The 15,638-nt window shown below is 40.3% G+C and overlaps 2 protein-coding genes across 2 annotated transcripts; one reads left to right on the top strand and one right to left on the bottom strand.

Annotated features, from left to right (window-relative positions):
- The first annotated feature begins 509 nt into the window (after positions 1-509).
- Positions 510-9,472, top strand: LOC104948617 (putative pre-mRNA-splicing factor ATP-dependent RNA helicase DHX15). Its single transcript, XM_010774821.1, has 14 exons — positions 510-682; positions 1,780-2,116; positions 2,299-2,492; positions 2,597-2,756; positions 3,022-3,240; positions 3,344-3,511; positions 3,984-4,070; positions 4,192-4,341; positions 4,499-4,607; positions 4,710-4,901; positions 5,871-5,993; positions 8,365-8,555; positions 8,715-8,884; positions 8,994-9,472. The coding sequence occupies exons 1-14, from the start codon at positions 618-620 to the stop codon at positions 9,109-9,111; spliced, it is 2,283 nt and encodes a 760-aa protein (XP_010773123.1). The 5' UTR covers positions 510-617; the 3' UTR covers positions 9,112-9,472.
- Positions 9,273-13,606, bottom strand: LOC104948618 (solute carrier family 22 member 7-like). The gene is made up of 9 exons (XM_010774822.1): positions 13,135-13,606; positions 12,898-13,001; positions 12,640-12,794; positions 12,363-12,531; positions 11,901-12,024; positions 11,661-11,770; positions 11,286-11,500; positions 10,488-10,596; positions 9,273-10,320 (listed from the first exon to the last, which is right to left on the bottom strand). Exons 1-9 carry the CDS (start codon positions 13,513-13,515, stop codon positions 10,074-10,076), a joined length of 1,614 nt encoding a protein of 537 aa, XP_010773124.1. The 5' UTR covers positions 13,516-13,606; the 3' UTR covers positions 9,273-10,073.
- Between the last annotated feature and the right edge of the window lie 2,032 nt (positions 13,607-15,638).

The raw sequence follows: 15,638 nt of genomic DNA, 5'->3' as shown, positions 1-15,638 counted from the left end.
TTCAAAAAGCGCACGTGTCTTTAACAATATCTTTGAGATGCTATCATATTTTATTTCACTTCCTCTGACCAGTTCCACTTTTATTTGGAAGCTTAAGGAGAAACACAGGGACTCTCTCTTCAATACATATTTTAAAAACATACAGCACCGGGAATTTCTGGCGTTTTCATGTTCTGTATAACTGTAAAGCCTCCTGAGACAAAATAACAATTTGGGAAATTGGGCTTAATATTCTATAAAAAGTGTATTAACATGTCCAAATTGCACACCTTGACAATAAACCAGTGTTCTTGTTTGTTACATTTCTTTGTGCACGCAATTTTTCAGCACATTTATAATTTACACTTTTAAAAAGTGGTGGGGACAAGATTGGCTATTTCAAAAAGTTGTTCAGAAGCAAATCACACCTATGATCACAAACAATTTGACGAAAATTGCTAAGGTCACTGTATACTCCAGACCAGCAGGCGGCAGTAATCAAATATGTACAGCCACTGCAAAAAAAAAAAGTGAAAAAAAGAAATAATAATCACAAGAATCTGGAGTTAGCTCCATATTGCCCGGTGGAATTGTATCCGCGCTAATTGATCAAATATAAACTACATATCTACCTAAATATGTCAAAAAGACATCGCCTTGATTTGGGGGATGACTACTCTTCCACCAAGAAGAGGTCTGAAGGGTGAGTGAAGCTTCAGAGGAAACATGTCGCTTTAAGCGGTTAGCTACAAGATAACTGTTAGCTGAAGCTAGATCATTTGGCTAATAGCCACCATGGATGGGTAATCAAAACCGGGACAATACAACCATAACCTAACCATTTGTATAGCTTTGGTTTTAGTCCCTGCCTACCCTTACCCGAATGTCCTCCTTATATAGAGTTAAACATATATTGTGTTTTTGCTATAACGTCATGTCAGTGTTAGCTGCGGAGGACGGCTAAAGCTAACAACCGTTCACCATACAGGCACGTGTGTATTTGGATAACGTTCTAACAACGACAGCCAACGCTGTCTCAATCAGATCTAACGTCAGGTGGCTTTCAGCTACACATGCCTGTGTTTGAGGAATTATAACTTGTTACTATGAATCATCACGTAAAGAGCTCCCAACAAACCTTAGTCTACGCTAGCATTATTGCTCTGCTATCCGAAACTTTGTTACCACAACAAGAAACAACCACTTTATTAAGACCTCACTCATTTGTTTTGTTAGGTCACTTTACACCAATATGAAGATTGAAATGTTCAGTTTTAATGTTAGTCTGAACCATGGTCTGAACTATGATAGAGAGGGGTTAATTCTGTTGTGGTGTTTATGCATTTTGTAGTGACAAGCATAGAATCAGAATAACCCGCCCACAGAGGCGTAATTAGGTTTGCATCAGCTAAAGTGAAGAGCCAAAGAGAGCAAAAATAATTTGGCAGGTATGCATAAAATATGAAAGATAACAAAATAAATAGCAATAACAATTACTAAAATACACATCCAGGTATGAAGAGTCTTTATTGTTAATTGATGCAGTTGAGTTGCATGTGTGTCTATTTCACCTTTGAAAGAGAGTTGGCTAGATAAAAACAAAACAGTATTTAAACCATTATACAACCAACGCTAGTAAGAAATGCTCTATTACTCAACCCACATGATGTTAACAGGTATAAACAAATACTTAAACCTTAGCAATTTTTACATCAGAATAGGCAGACGGTGACAAAGTAGCTTTACAATGATATAATTTACATTGGAAATATGTATGATGCCCTGCTCTGATGTTTACAGGAGAGACAGGGATCGTGACAGAGACCGTGAGGACCGCTCCAGGGACAGGGACCGAGATAGGGACCGGGATAGAGACCGGGACAGAGACTCAAAGCCTTCTACTGGCCCGTCTAACATCACAGTGCCCATGCCCTGCTTGGCACCCATCAAGCAGATGGCTATGCAACAGCAGATCAACCCATTCACCAACCTGCCGCACACTCCACGCTTCTACGAGATCCTAAAGAAGCGGTTACAACTTCCAGTGTGGGAGTACAAAGAAAACTTCAGCGATATCATCACACGTCATCAGAGCTTTGTCCTTGTTGGAGAAACTGGCTCTGGAAAGACAACACAGGTCAGAAATTCAATATACTGGCCAGACTTCTAAATGTCAGACATTACAAGCTTTGCAATCCTTGTTGAAAGCTTTTGTAAGTACCAGCAAATCCAGTATGATGGCACTTTGCTGCATAAAAGTGAATTCCCCTCTAAATTATTTGTATCTCAATTAATTGTAACTTTTGCTTCAATCTCCAGATCCCACAGTGGTGTGTGGACATGGTGAAGGGCCAGCCTGGACCTAAGAGGGCTGTAGCCTGTACTCAGCCCAGGAGAGTGGCAGCTATGAGTGTGGCTCAAAGAGTGGCAGATGAAATGGACATCATGCTTGGACAGGAAGTCGGCTACTCTATTCGATTTGAGGACTGCAGCTCTGCTAAGACTATTCTCAAGTAAGCGAATAGAGCGTGTAATGCCCAATAGCTTATTTTTATAGGCACAAAGTGTTTGAGTTCCAACCGTCTCAATCTAACAAGCATGTTTGTTATTTCTTTAGGTACATGACAGATGGTATGTTACTGCGAGAGGCCATGAATGACCCGCTGCTGGAGCGTTACGGTGTGATCATTCTGGACGAGGCCCACGAGCGAACCCTGGCCACAGATATCCTGATGGGAGTACTCAAGGAGGTGGTGCGTCAACGAGGAGATCTGAAGGTACTTATTATTTCATTTTTTAATGACGACAATCCATTATGACCGTTAAGTTTTTCTTTACCAGGCACTTTAGATAATGGGCAGGCTAACAAAATAAAATACTATCCATTCATCCGTTCTTCATAAAGATTCACATCACTGCTGGAACACTCCCTTTCCTCCTTACGAGCAGCTGACTTCTTATATAATAAAATAGAAATATCAAAAGAAAGATAAACCAAATGTAGTCTAAAAAACTAAAACAAACTCTTGTCCTCAAACTCAGGTGATCGTCATGAGTGCCACGCTTGATGCCGGGAAGTTTCAGGTGTATTTCGACAACTGTCCTCTCCTCACTATTCCCGGGCGTACACATCCTGTAGAGATTTTCTACACTCCAGAACCAGAGCGAGACTACCTCGAGGCAGCGATCCGCACTGTCATCCAGATTCATATGTGTGAGGAAGAAGAGGGAGACGCCCTGCTCTTTCTCACTGGTCAAGAGGTAAGACATGTGGCACTAGTTTTACTGTTACAGTTAAATTGGCATCATAGTTGCATTGTTCCGTTTCCTCAAGTCACAAAGTTCAATTAACATTTTCTTTCAGGAAATCGATGAGGCGTGCAAACGGATCAAGCGTGAGGTAGATGACCTTGGACCTGAAGTTGGAGACATCAAAATCATTCCACTGTATTCCACATTACCACCGCAGCAGCAGCAACGGATCTTTGAGGCGGCTCCTCTAAGAAAGCCCAATGGTGCAATAGGAAGAAAGGTGCATTTCAACTAATATATATGTTCAATTTGTCTCTTTTAAGATTCAAGATTCAATGGTTTATTGTCATAACATATACACAACTACGGTGTAAATGTGTAATGTATGAAAGGCTTAGATCGCAGGTTCCTCAACAGTGCAATTTACAAGACATAAAAACATTTATATAAAAAACAACACAAAAATAAAAATAGTGCAAGCTCTGGTGTTAAATAGTCATATGGCCTGTTGGATGAAGCTGTCTCTGGGTGGTGGTTTTTGTCCTGATGCTGCGGTACCGCCTGCCAGACGGCAGCAAACAGAGCAGTTTAAGAGGAGCTAGCATACATAAGGAGTATCACACCAGTTAAAACGATGTATCTCCTTGGCTGGCTTTAAATGATGTGCAATTTGCATTTACTTTGTCATATTCCCTATTAGGTCATATTTTGATAATAGATATCTGACGCTCCCTTTTTAATTTCATCTTCAGGTTGTGGTTTCTACAAACATTGCTGAGACCTCTCTGACAATAGACGGTGTGGTGTTTGTCATTGATCCTGGATTTGCAAAGCAAAAGGTAGGCAAAGGTTATTTCAACTCACTGGCTTTATATTGCATGATACTGTTTTTAACATAGTACCACATCGATGTCTCGAGTCATCTGTTTTCTTTAAACATGCTTTCAACTGTGTTTCCAGGTTTACAATCCCCGTATCAGAGTAGAGTCTTTGCTTGTCACGGCCATCAGTAAAGCTTCGGCCCAGCAGAGGGCGGGTCGAGCCGGCAGAACCCGTCCAGGGAAATGTTTCCGCCTCTACACGGAGAAGGCCTACAAAACTGAGATGCAGGCAAGTCACAACCGTTTCACTCGTTTATTCACTTGAGATTTAGAAGTCTATAAAAACAAAACATGAGTTAGTTAAGCCTGTTCTTAGAATGAATACACATTGTTAACATATTCAAGATTATATTTTGTTTATTAAAACGTTCACACCCCCACTCCAGGATAACACATACCCTGAGATTCTTCGATCCAACTTGGGATCTGTTGTGCTGCAGCTGAAAAAGCTGGGAATCGATGACCTTGTGCACTTTGACTTCATGGACCCCCCAGGTGAGTTGGTCTGCATTTCAGATATAATGATTCAAACATTTATTGAATCTCTACTCTGGCATCACTCTCTGAGCTTTCGGCCGGCCTCTTCCCTTCCTGCAGCTCCAGAGACGCTGATGAGGGCCCTCGAGCTGCTGAATTACCTGGCAGCTCTCAATGATGACGGCGACCTGACGGAGCTGGGCTCCATGATGGCCGAGTTCCCTTTGGACCCCCAGCTGGCTAAGATGGTCATTGCCAGCTGCGAGTTTAACTGCTCTAACGAGATCCTTTCCATTACTGCCATGCTGTCAGGTAATGCCCAGGTCTGGGCTGAAGTCTTCCTTGCCTTCTGTAGGCCGAGTCTCTTGCGGTTAAACGTAGTACTACTCGTGGGTAGTTTTGGGGAAAAGTGTCCTGCCTATAATCAAGATTGTGAATCAAGGCAGTTTAAAACATTTTTAATACCCATGTCAATCTTGATGAGGTAGCTGAAGCACTTCAGTCGTCACCTTTTAATGTGACGCATACAGATGGTTGTATCCATATGTAAGAAACGGCAAGAAAAAGGCCTAGAACAAAGTTTACACAAATATTTTAATTAGTGATAAGAAAATACTGTATAATAATATATTGTACTTCAAATAATCATTATTTTATCTAATAATTATTAATAATATTATCTGCAACAATACCATTTTCTTTCATAACCATGCAGCAGGCATTTGATTTCACAAAGTGAAGTCGCTACAGGTTAACTCCAAAACTTTGTTGACTTCTAATAGTTTCAGCACTAAGAGGTGGATAGGGCAGGCACCACATCATATTTTATTCATATGAATCGCATTTATCCGAGTTTTTTTTCATTGAAGTAATGCATTGTGAATTGTAATTTCTGTCGTTATATATAGATATAATTTAGCCTGGAAGTATTTTTATTATGTGCTCTCTTAAAGACCTAGCATTATGTCTAGAATCGAAAAAGTAACATTTCTGAATCGTGAAAAGTAAAAGCATTGCTGGTGTACCTAACACTTTGTAGTTGTGTGAAAACTCTTGTTTTACAGATGTGGTTAAATGATCCCCTCTCTACGAGCTAATAGCCCTTACAGTTGGAATGACCATGAGAAAAGACTGCAGCCCCCTTTGATAGAGCTTGTGGTCCTGCCCTGTCCCAACGCAGTGTCGAGTGCCCTAGCATCATAGGCTTTGCTCCATGTTTCTGTGAATATTTGACTCATCCCTATGGGCGGCTTTGTTGGGGCCTATACCAACCTTGTTTAGTCCCACAGTGTTTTGTCCGGCCCACGGAGGCTAAGAAGGCGGCAGACGAGTCCAAGATGAGGTTTGCTCACATCGACGGAGATCACTTGACGCTGCTCAACGTCTACCACGCCTTCAAACAAAGTGAGCGTCACTCCCTTCTGAGACGTGTATTTTCAGATTGAAATAAGGATTTGTGTCTGAAAGAACTGACCTTGTCAAAAATGATGACATTGGCTCTATGAATATGCAAAAACGTTTTATTTGAGAAGTTGATCTTGAAAGCTATCTTGAGATGTCTCCAGTCATTCTCCTATATACTGTTGAGGCTTTAAATGTCAACATCAAACTGGTTTAGGTACCAGTAGCCCGTGGTGATGTCACAAAACCAAACGTTGCAAAAGCAGCATTCGGTGAAAAGTGAAACACCCACTCGAAGTAAAGATAAGCAGTTAACTTTGGAGAGTTCTGCCAAATGTGTCTTTCTGTCATGTTGCACTACTGTAACACTTTAATTTGGTCCAGCCAAGTCACGAGTTAAATGTTTCCTGGATTCATAGATGCTCCACTTTTCGTTACATCTTGTCTCTTACTTTGTCCACTTTTTATTGCTGGGCAGGTTGCAGGTTTGTAAGACCCTCTACACCAGGGGTGTCAAACTCAAGGCCTGGGGGCCTAATCCGGCCCGTGACTTGGTTTTTCTGTGGCCCCACAAAAGCTTGCAAAGATTATATGTTTATTATACGGTACATGATGATTTACAGAAGCACGTTGCCCATAAACATGGGCACAATGTCCCACATGTCCACATGTCCCACAATGCATCTCAAATTAGACTTTTCTTTCCTCAGAATTTGGCTTTTTCTCTTCTAAATATGCGTTTTTTCTTAGAATGTGCCCTTTTCTCAGAATTTGACTCTGTTTTTTTTTTAAATATGAAAGGTGACAGTAGATATAGATAGTTGTAATTTGGTATATATAAAAAAAAAAAAATTATAATAAGAAGAAAGAAATTATATATATATATTTTTGTTGGGCGGGCGCGCAGCGCCCCTCCAAGACAATGGTAGGGGAAACACTGAATCAATAAATACATTTATTCTATATATATTTATTAAGACCCTCCAGAAAAACGGCGGGCACAAATCCTTTTATTATGCGATTAAACATGCCAGGGTTTTTATGTGCTGATTTTTATGCTGTGAAATTGCGGGAATTGCGAAATATCGGAAAGTTGCGAAATATGCTAAATATGCGGGGAAAAAGAATAAAATTTTTTAAAATATTGGCTGTCTTATTTATTCTCTCTCACACACAACCTGCCACTAACGTTAACCCCTTTACTATTCAATTTAAACACATTCAATGTTTATTTTATGTGTAAAAAGCAATTGGGCTTTTTTTAATCTCACACACACACACACACACACACACACAACACACACACACACACACACACACACACACCACACACACACACACACACACCACACACACACACACAACACACACACACACACACACCACACACACACACACACACACACACACACACACACGACACACACACACACACACACACACACACACACACACACACTTCTCCGCCGTCATTCTGTTTTCAATTTGAACTCGTTCGTTATCTGACCAGCTTCAATCTTGTAGGCTCACTCATTTCGTTTCTTGTAGCCCTCGAAAGGGTTTTGAGTGTGATGCCTCGCTGAACGTGAGTTGTTTGGACTTGTCTTTGTCGCAGCAGGCCCCCCCCCAAAGAAAAAAAGCATTTCGAATGTTTCGAATTAATCAAAGTGGGTCACCCCGTCGATTTTCTCTTATGCTCCCAAACACACAGTTGCAGCGGGGTGGCAGGAATAGTTTCCCCCAACTTTTTGCCCGGCTTTAGTAGAAACTGTTCGTCGGTAAATTAGATTGGATTAGATTTTTTCAATCTTGGATGTTTTCTCTATCGTGTGAGCTCCAACACGTTCACTCCATACAGGTGTTGTTTACCATTCTGTGATGCGCGAGCCTGATGAACGTCACGTAAGACGAGTCAACTTTTTTTTTCTCAATTTGTGTGGAACAGAATGCGGGGATTATGCGGCCTTTTTGATAAATATGCGGCCTTTTAAAAATCTGCGGCATTTTGCTGATTATGCGGTAAATTCTGCGATCGCAGAATCGCGTTTTTTCCTGGAGGGTCTAATTTATATATACAGTTACAACCGGCCCTTTGAGTGCAGCCATAATGCTGATGTGGCCCGCGATTAAATTGAGTTTGACACCCCTGCTCTCCACTGAAAGAACTGTTGAGAAGTTTTATTATGTTGTGTATCTTGCACCATTGACTGTAAATGTGGATGATAGTTCTCAGTAGCATATGTCATTTTAAGCGACTCCTTTTACATTACACACAACAATTTAATGAATTGTTAATAATACAAATATAAATATGATTATATATATTATGATTACTTAATCAAATGTCTGAATACTTGTCATTCTTTTTTTTCAGACCACGAGGCCAACCAGTGGTGCTATGATAACTTTGTCAACTACCGCTCACTGATGTCAGCTGACAACGTGCGCCAGCAGCTGTCCAGGATCATGGACCGCTTCAACCTGCCGCGCCGGAGCACAGAGTTCACCAGCAGAGATTATTACACCAACATCCGCAGGGCGCTCTGCACCGGCTTCTTCATGCAGGTGAACACCAATCAGGACATGTTTAAGTAGCTCTGTGATAGGATGCTGATCAAATGAGATATTTCACAATGTGTTACAGGATATAACTGAAGAGTGTACCATAGATGTTTGTGGAATTCTTCTATACATTGGATTGAATCTGTTTTTTGTATCCACCAGGTGGCTCATTTGGAGCGCACAGGTCATTACCTCACTGTCAAAGACAACCAAGTGGTCCAACTCCATCCCTCCACAGTCCTGGACCACAAGCCCGAGTGGGTGCTCTATAATGAATTTGTCCTGACCACCAAAAACTACATTCGCACTTGCTCAGACATCAAACCAGAGTGGTATGTGCAGTCATTTTTCTAGTAATACATATTCATAAGACAATTTCTTTTAATAGAATATGGTTCGCACATGATCTCCTGACAGATTTCCTTCTTTCTTCTCTTACAGGTTGGTGAAGATTGCCCCTCAGTACTATGAAATGGGTAACTTCCCCCAATGTGAAGCTAAAAGACAGCTGGAGCGAATCATTGCCAAACTAGATAGCAAGGAGTATTCCCAGTACTGAGCGACAGCCAATAAGTGTCCTGGAAAACAACTGCATCCTTTAGTTTTAGATTTTCTTGTATCATTGTATCTTCATGTTGACATTTGGCATTTTGATTTTTATATTTTGTTTTATTTTGTTTTTTGTTTGTTTTTTCCATCGATGTTGGTTTTGTTTTTTTTCCCCATCAATGTTAATTCTGTAACTAAGTGTAATGTCAGATGAAATATCAGCAGAAAATATTAGACCTGGCTATTAAGATTTTCAAAAGGAATATCAGAAACATGTCATTTAGATGTGGTTGACTTTCCTTAAGAGGATTGCCGAGTCATAAAAACAATTGTGCTTGCTTTGTTTCTTTAATAAAGAAGCTTTGACTTAATCTCTGCGTACATATTCATTAGTAAAGCCTTGCAAAAGTAGTGTGGTTCCTATCTTCTTGTGATAAGATACTGATTAAGTAGGTAAACTCATAATTTGCTTGATTATAAATATATAAACAGGAGTTTAGGCTTGCTCAGATAAACCAACACATTTCATTTATTTCAGTATGATTAATACTGTTTTTTCAGTGGTTACTTTATTAAAGTTCAACTATTGTTTTGTGCATTACCTTACATGGAACTTATGATATACAGGTAAAATGGTGACAACTTTTTGTGGTTTGAGTGTTCAGGAATTCATTATGGCTACATTTTTAATCACAACTGTAAATAAATCAAATATTTAAATCACCTTTAAACATTGATACCCATCCTGAGGTCTGGGGCCCCAAAAGGATCCTGTGATTAAAAACTTTGGGATTTAAGAATCTACAACAAGATATTATATTGACTTAATTATTTTATTATCAACTGTCAATAGACCTTATTTTAGTTTTGCTCCTAACACAGAGCTTAATCTCCAGATGGTTTTCCTCACACCTCCCCAAGTTTACTCACAACCAACCAAAATGTATCTGAAGATAATTATACTAATATATATCACTTTATTTCTACGCTTTTCTCCAGTGACTTTTCAATACCACTGCTTTCAATGTCCTCGATCGTCTCTGGCAGGCACCGGTTTCGTGTCTCGGGCAGCGCTCTTGCCACTATCCCCCCAAGTACTGCCACAGAGAAAAGGACGACCTGAGGCAGCTCCTTCCACACCTCATCCAGTAAGAGAATCAAAGGTGACACAGCTACACCCAGCCGAGCCATGAAGGAGTTGTAACCCATACCGTTCTGCCTGAAAAAACAGATAGGAGACCAACGTTAGGGCCCTAAATGCTGATTTAATTAAGGCAGAAAAAGTTGATTTATTCAATGTTCACGTGTTGATATAACTCTGTATGTACTGTATGTTACAAATCAAAAATGTGGAAGGACTGATCAGAAAACAAAAGCCATATTTACCTTATTACAGTGGGATAAAGCTCAGAACTGTAGAGCACAATCGTTCCAAAGGATGCAGCAGAAAACCCTTTTCCCAGGACCGACACCACTGTCCTGACAACAGACATATCTGAAAGCAGAACATCAGCAGCCCGGATGGCTTTTTATTGTTGTAGCTGTTGGTAATTCAAAAAACGTCCTTTACATATTCAGGAATAATGATGTAGGAATGAGTTTAATCTCTTATAATATACGCACAGCTTGAAAAGGCAGAATAAGCCGAATCTTTAGATCGAGGCGGTGTCCAAACTACCGGCGGCCCGGAAGGCCTAAATGCGGGCCCGCGGACCATTTGGGAATCGGCCCTCAGACAAATTAAAATAGTATAAGTGAAATATGGCCCACGCAAATGAAACTTGTCTAAGTTGTACTCTTAAATATAAATGCTAAAATATATTACCCAGTTATTTCACTGTGTTAATAGTAATTTATAGTTGGTAAACATGTTCTACACATATCACTTAGTTGATAAGAAAAAAAGCCCATAACATGCTGAAATACACCCTTCTATTTCTGCTATTATAATCAATCTGAGGTTTCGCTGTTTGTTTTAAGGGATGAGCTGCCAACACTCACAAGCATCATTTACCTACATTTGATTGATTTTGCTAACTTATAACTGAACTTATGAGGCAATATACCTCTAGTGAGTGGCCCAGCCCTTCATATATTTGTTCTATATGTGGCCCTCGGTGAAAAAAGTTTGGACACCCCTGCCTTAGATGTATGCAGGTCAGTGGTCTTCAATGAATGCCGTACCTTTAGGTATTACAATGTTAATTCCAAGACAGGCAGCAGTCATCAGCAGAGCTCCCACTTCAGTGCGTCGCCTGCCGATCTTATCCAGCAAGTAGTAAATAGCAACTTTGGCTGGGAGCTCAATGCTAGAATAGGCAAACTGAGTGAGGTAGATGTTGAGCCCGAAGCCTGTGAGGTTGAAGCTGATACCATAAAATGCAGTTGCCACGCAAAACCTAAGGAAAGAAAAGTGAGACTCATTCAATCAAATTGATAGTTTGTGTTGAATTATTTACCTTGTGTCTTTCATAAGGTATAACTGACTTTTCTAACACAAAGACATAATGTATTTTAAGAACTAAGATCGTTGAGCACAATGGCATTGGGAATACAGACCAAACTACACCAGTACGTAGAGCCAGTTTCCTTATGTTTGGTGTTCGTATCAGATCGAGGTAGGAATAGGTCCGATCTCTTTTCTCAGTCACAACAATGGTTGCTAGTGTCTGAAAGAATGCAAAGCAGCATTATTACCTCTGCAAAGTCAAAAATGACATTGAAAAATGACAGGGCCAAGACTGCAATCTAAGATCTTGTTATTTTTCTTAATTTAACCATCACATGGAATATCATAACCTCTGTGTTCAGTGTCTGAATTGAATCCTCTGTTCGGTTCATCTTGGCACATTTTTTCAAATACATCTGAGCTTCCTTCAGCTTTCCGTTGGCAATGAGCCACCTTGCAGACTCTGGCATCCACCTAAGACAAAGATGATTTATATGAATCCTTTTGTTTTACATGGCAATGAATTGTATTGCATGTTTACATGCAAAAACTAAGATGATGAAAGAAATGTATCTAATCAAGTATCTTATCTAGCCCCAGTTGGGTACAGGCACAGCACAAATGTACCGTGTACCGACAAAAGAGACGCAAAAGACACAAAAAACGAAATATCCAATTAAATTTGACTTCACTTTTTCAACCCCCAATGTTTATCTTTAAACAATGCAAATGTTAAGCAACCCAAACACTATACCTCCCGGGCTTTCTGTAGGGACTTTATATTAAACAAAAGCTGAGTTTCTGAGTCTTACCTCCAGGTGATGATGGCCAAGATTAGAGGTGAGGTTACACTCAGAATTAGCCACCGCCAATCATTCACAAAGTAAGCAATAGCTGCAAATACTGTGTTCCCAAATGTCCAGGATAAGCTATCTATCACCCCAACCAGTTTCCTGTGCTTGATGTCCACCCACTCCACACCTGCAAACATGAAATCAGGTTTTTACTCCTGCATTTGGTGGCCTAAACTTCTGAGGTGAGCTCAACATGAGAAAGAATGTAACAACAGAAGTGAAAACATGTTATTACTCAGGACTGCTGAGACAATGACGATGCCGGTGATGCAAAACCCAGTGAAGAACCTCAGCACTGCAAACATCAAGTAGGACGTAGAAAAAGCACTTGCAATAGCAAAGAGCATTCCAGACACATAGGACACCAACAGCATGATCCTTCGGCCAAACCTACGGAAAGGCAAAAAGTCTCCAATATTTAATTGAAGAAGAATTTTGTTTTAACACCTGGTAATTAGTTTAAAGCTGAATACTAAGCAGCCCAGCCAGATACCTGTCACTCAGACTTCCAAAGGTCACAGCTCCAAACATCACTCCAACAAAAAAGATTGTAGCAGTTGCTTTGTTCTTCCCTCTTTTATCACAAACCAGGTCCCACTGGAATACAAATATAGAAAGAAACCGGTTCATTCTGGTGTTTGAGGACTTGAGCTTCTCAAAAGGTTCATGGTGTTAAAACATACATCAGATTTGGTTTGATCTTCTATAACTAACAAGAAATGAAGTTCACCTGAGAGGTCAAAGTTGACTTGAAGGTGGTGTTATCGTACACCCATCCATTCTGACACGGCACTGTTGGTACTTCAATTATGTTGGAGGAGTTCAGCAGCAGATGATACTGCGGCTCTGCAAACATCTGACAGGATGCAGGAGTCCCATCCTCCTGGACTGGAATACTTACAATAAGCCTCTCTGCCTGAGATAAACTACTAAAAAATCCTCCGTCATCTAGAGAGCTGATGTCACAGTGGTGAGAGGGAACAGCCGCTACAAAGTTGTTAAGCATGAAGTGGCAGGGCAATGTGAAACGGCCGATGAAGCTGATCACAATTATCATTATCTGAAATCTTCCAAATCCATCAATGTCAGCCAGAATGTTCTCGAACTTCATTGTGGCCTCTACCTGTGTGCAAAATGCTTTAAAACAAAGAGAAAACGAATCCTCATACGCTCATGGCTTCAGACTGAAAAAGACTAAGACAAGACTACCTTTGGCTCTCTCTAACCCAGGGATTGCTGGATTTCAGTTGAAAATTGTAAATATTTGACCTCACTTAACCACTAAATAACTTTTGTCAAGTGCAAAACAAAGAATGTATGTGTTAATAATTAAAGCATGAGTCATCAATTTATAAAAATCTCTAAGAAGTACAGTAAAATGTATTTGATCTATTACAACACAAAAGCAGATAGGAATCAGGGGTAGTTTTTTTAATAGCATGTTTTAAAAATGCATACAGAATTTTTCTTATGTAAGACATACTTACATAAGTAACATAAAACATGTTACAGTTTCTTTATTTAAAATCGATAATCTTCCAATATCTAATAAAAAATGAATTAACAGAAGAAGTCTCTTCAGATGTCCGGACTGACCGCCCTGTGGAATAAAAAAATATATAATTTTCATACATTCATGTTATGACAGTTAAAAACTCAAAATTCTATTACAAAAGACTGTACCTTGTCTGTTCCACATCTTCAATGGTTTCTGGTAAACGGCTATTGTGTGTCTCTGAAAGTAAACAAGCTGACAGCCCTGCAGCAAAGGCCACCAAGGAGAAGACAATACCCGGTAGAGGGAGCCACAGTTCTTCAAGAACCATAATCAGAGGGGACACAGACACACCTGTGAGGGCCATGAAGGAGCTGTAACCCAATCCGCTTTGCCTATGTAACAAAAAAAAGAAAAAGTTATTGGCTTATTTGTGTAACTTCCTCAGATTAGGGAGACTGGGGGCACACTTTTGAAGTCAGTCCAGGGAGGGGAACTTAATTGTTAGTACTTGGTGGTTAGGTAAAGTGCATTTAAGTGAACGCAAACCTTTGGCAAAGTTGAGCATGATCCCCAACATATTTAAATCTTCACAGACAGAATGATGTCCAGTACGGTCATCTATTTTTTCCGATCATGTAGTTCTGCTACCTTCTTTAGATTTCATCTTCTAGTGTGATGGATATTGGTTGCGTTGTACAACACAAGATGGATTGTTTTCAGTTGGGAGCTAGTCAAAGTCCCAAATGAGAAAGTTCCAAGTATACTGGACATTGATACATTGATGGCAAACACTGATGGTTTATTATTAAGTTAACGGCCGGAGAACTGACAAGACATGTGCTGCAGCCACGAGGTGACCCAGCTGTGGTCAATCCAATTCTGAAGATCTCTACCCCAGACCCATGTATTTAGCTGCTTTGGAGAGAATAATTAACATTGTGCATAACACAGAGCAAAGCACCCAAGGTTGCAGGCCTGTGCTCAGTGAGGGCAGTACAAACTGATAAACTGGGTCAAAGTTATGGGCCTGGAAAAATAGTTCCCCAACATCATGAAGACCTCTCTGTGGAGGTATTTTGGGCAGGTCAGTGCAACAGATTTGGGCCATGCGTGAGGGTTTTCATAACCCAGCAGGCACTTTACAATCCCCAAGAAGAAACTTTAGGATTTGGCTGTGGAGAAGGACATATTGGCTTTGATGTTAGTCTGTTGCTACCATATCTTGCATGATCAACAGAAAATATTTGCATGAAATATTTCACTGACCTTATTACTGTAGGGCAGTGGTCACCAACCTTTTTAAGCCCAAGATCACCGACCTCGGCCTAGGTGAAAGGCGAGATCTACCTGTATTGCAGAATTGAGTGAAAAAGACGGCCCAGACAGTGCTTCCAATTTGAGGCCTTTTATATAGGCTAATTGCATCTGAATTACTGTTACAATGAAGGCTCCATAATCAGCTCACAGCATATAGGCAGGGGTAAAGTGCTATGTGCGAGTGGGGGGCGGACCTCACCTCATCTAGGGGGGTCCTCACCTCCTCTAGGTCCTCAACTCCTCTAGGGGGGTCCGGGGGAATGCTCCCCCGGGAAGATTTTTTTTTAAATATTGAAGATGAAAGCATCAATCTGGTGCACTTTGAGAGCAACATGAAGAGATCTATGGATTCATCTCTCAGCACCCATATGAGACATAACTGTAAACAGATTTTATTTTCTTATAGATATTTTACAAAT

The sequence above is a fragment of the Notothenia coriiceps genome, unplaced genomic scaffold (genome assembly GCF_000735185.1).
Source record: "Notothenia coriiceps isolate Sejong01 unplaced genomic scaffold, NC01 NC01_scaffold00014679, whole genome shotgun sequence".
NCBI lineage: Eukaryota > Metazoa > Chordata > Actinopteri > Perciformes > Nototheniidae > Notothenia > Notothenia coriiceps.
This window is presented reverse-complemented; position numbering and strand designations above follow the sequence as displayed.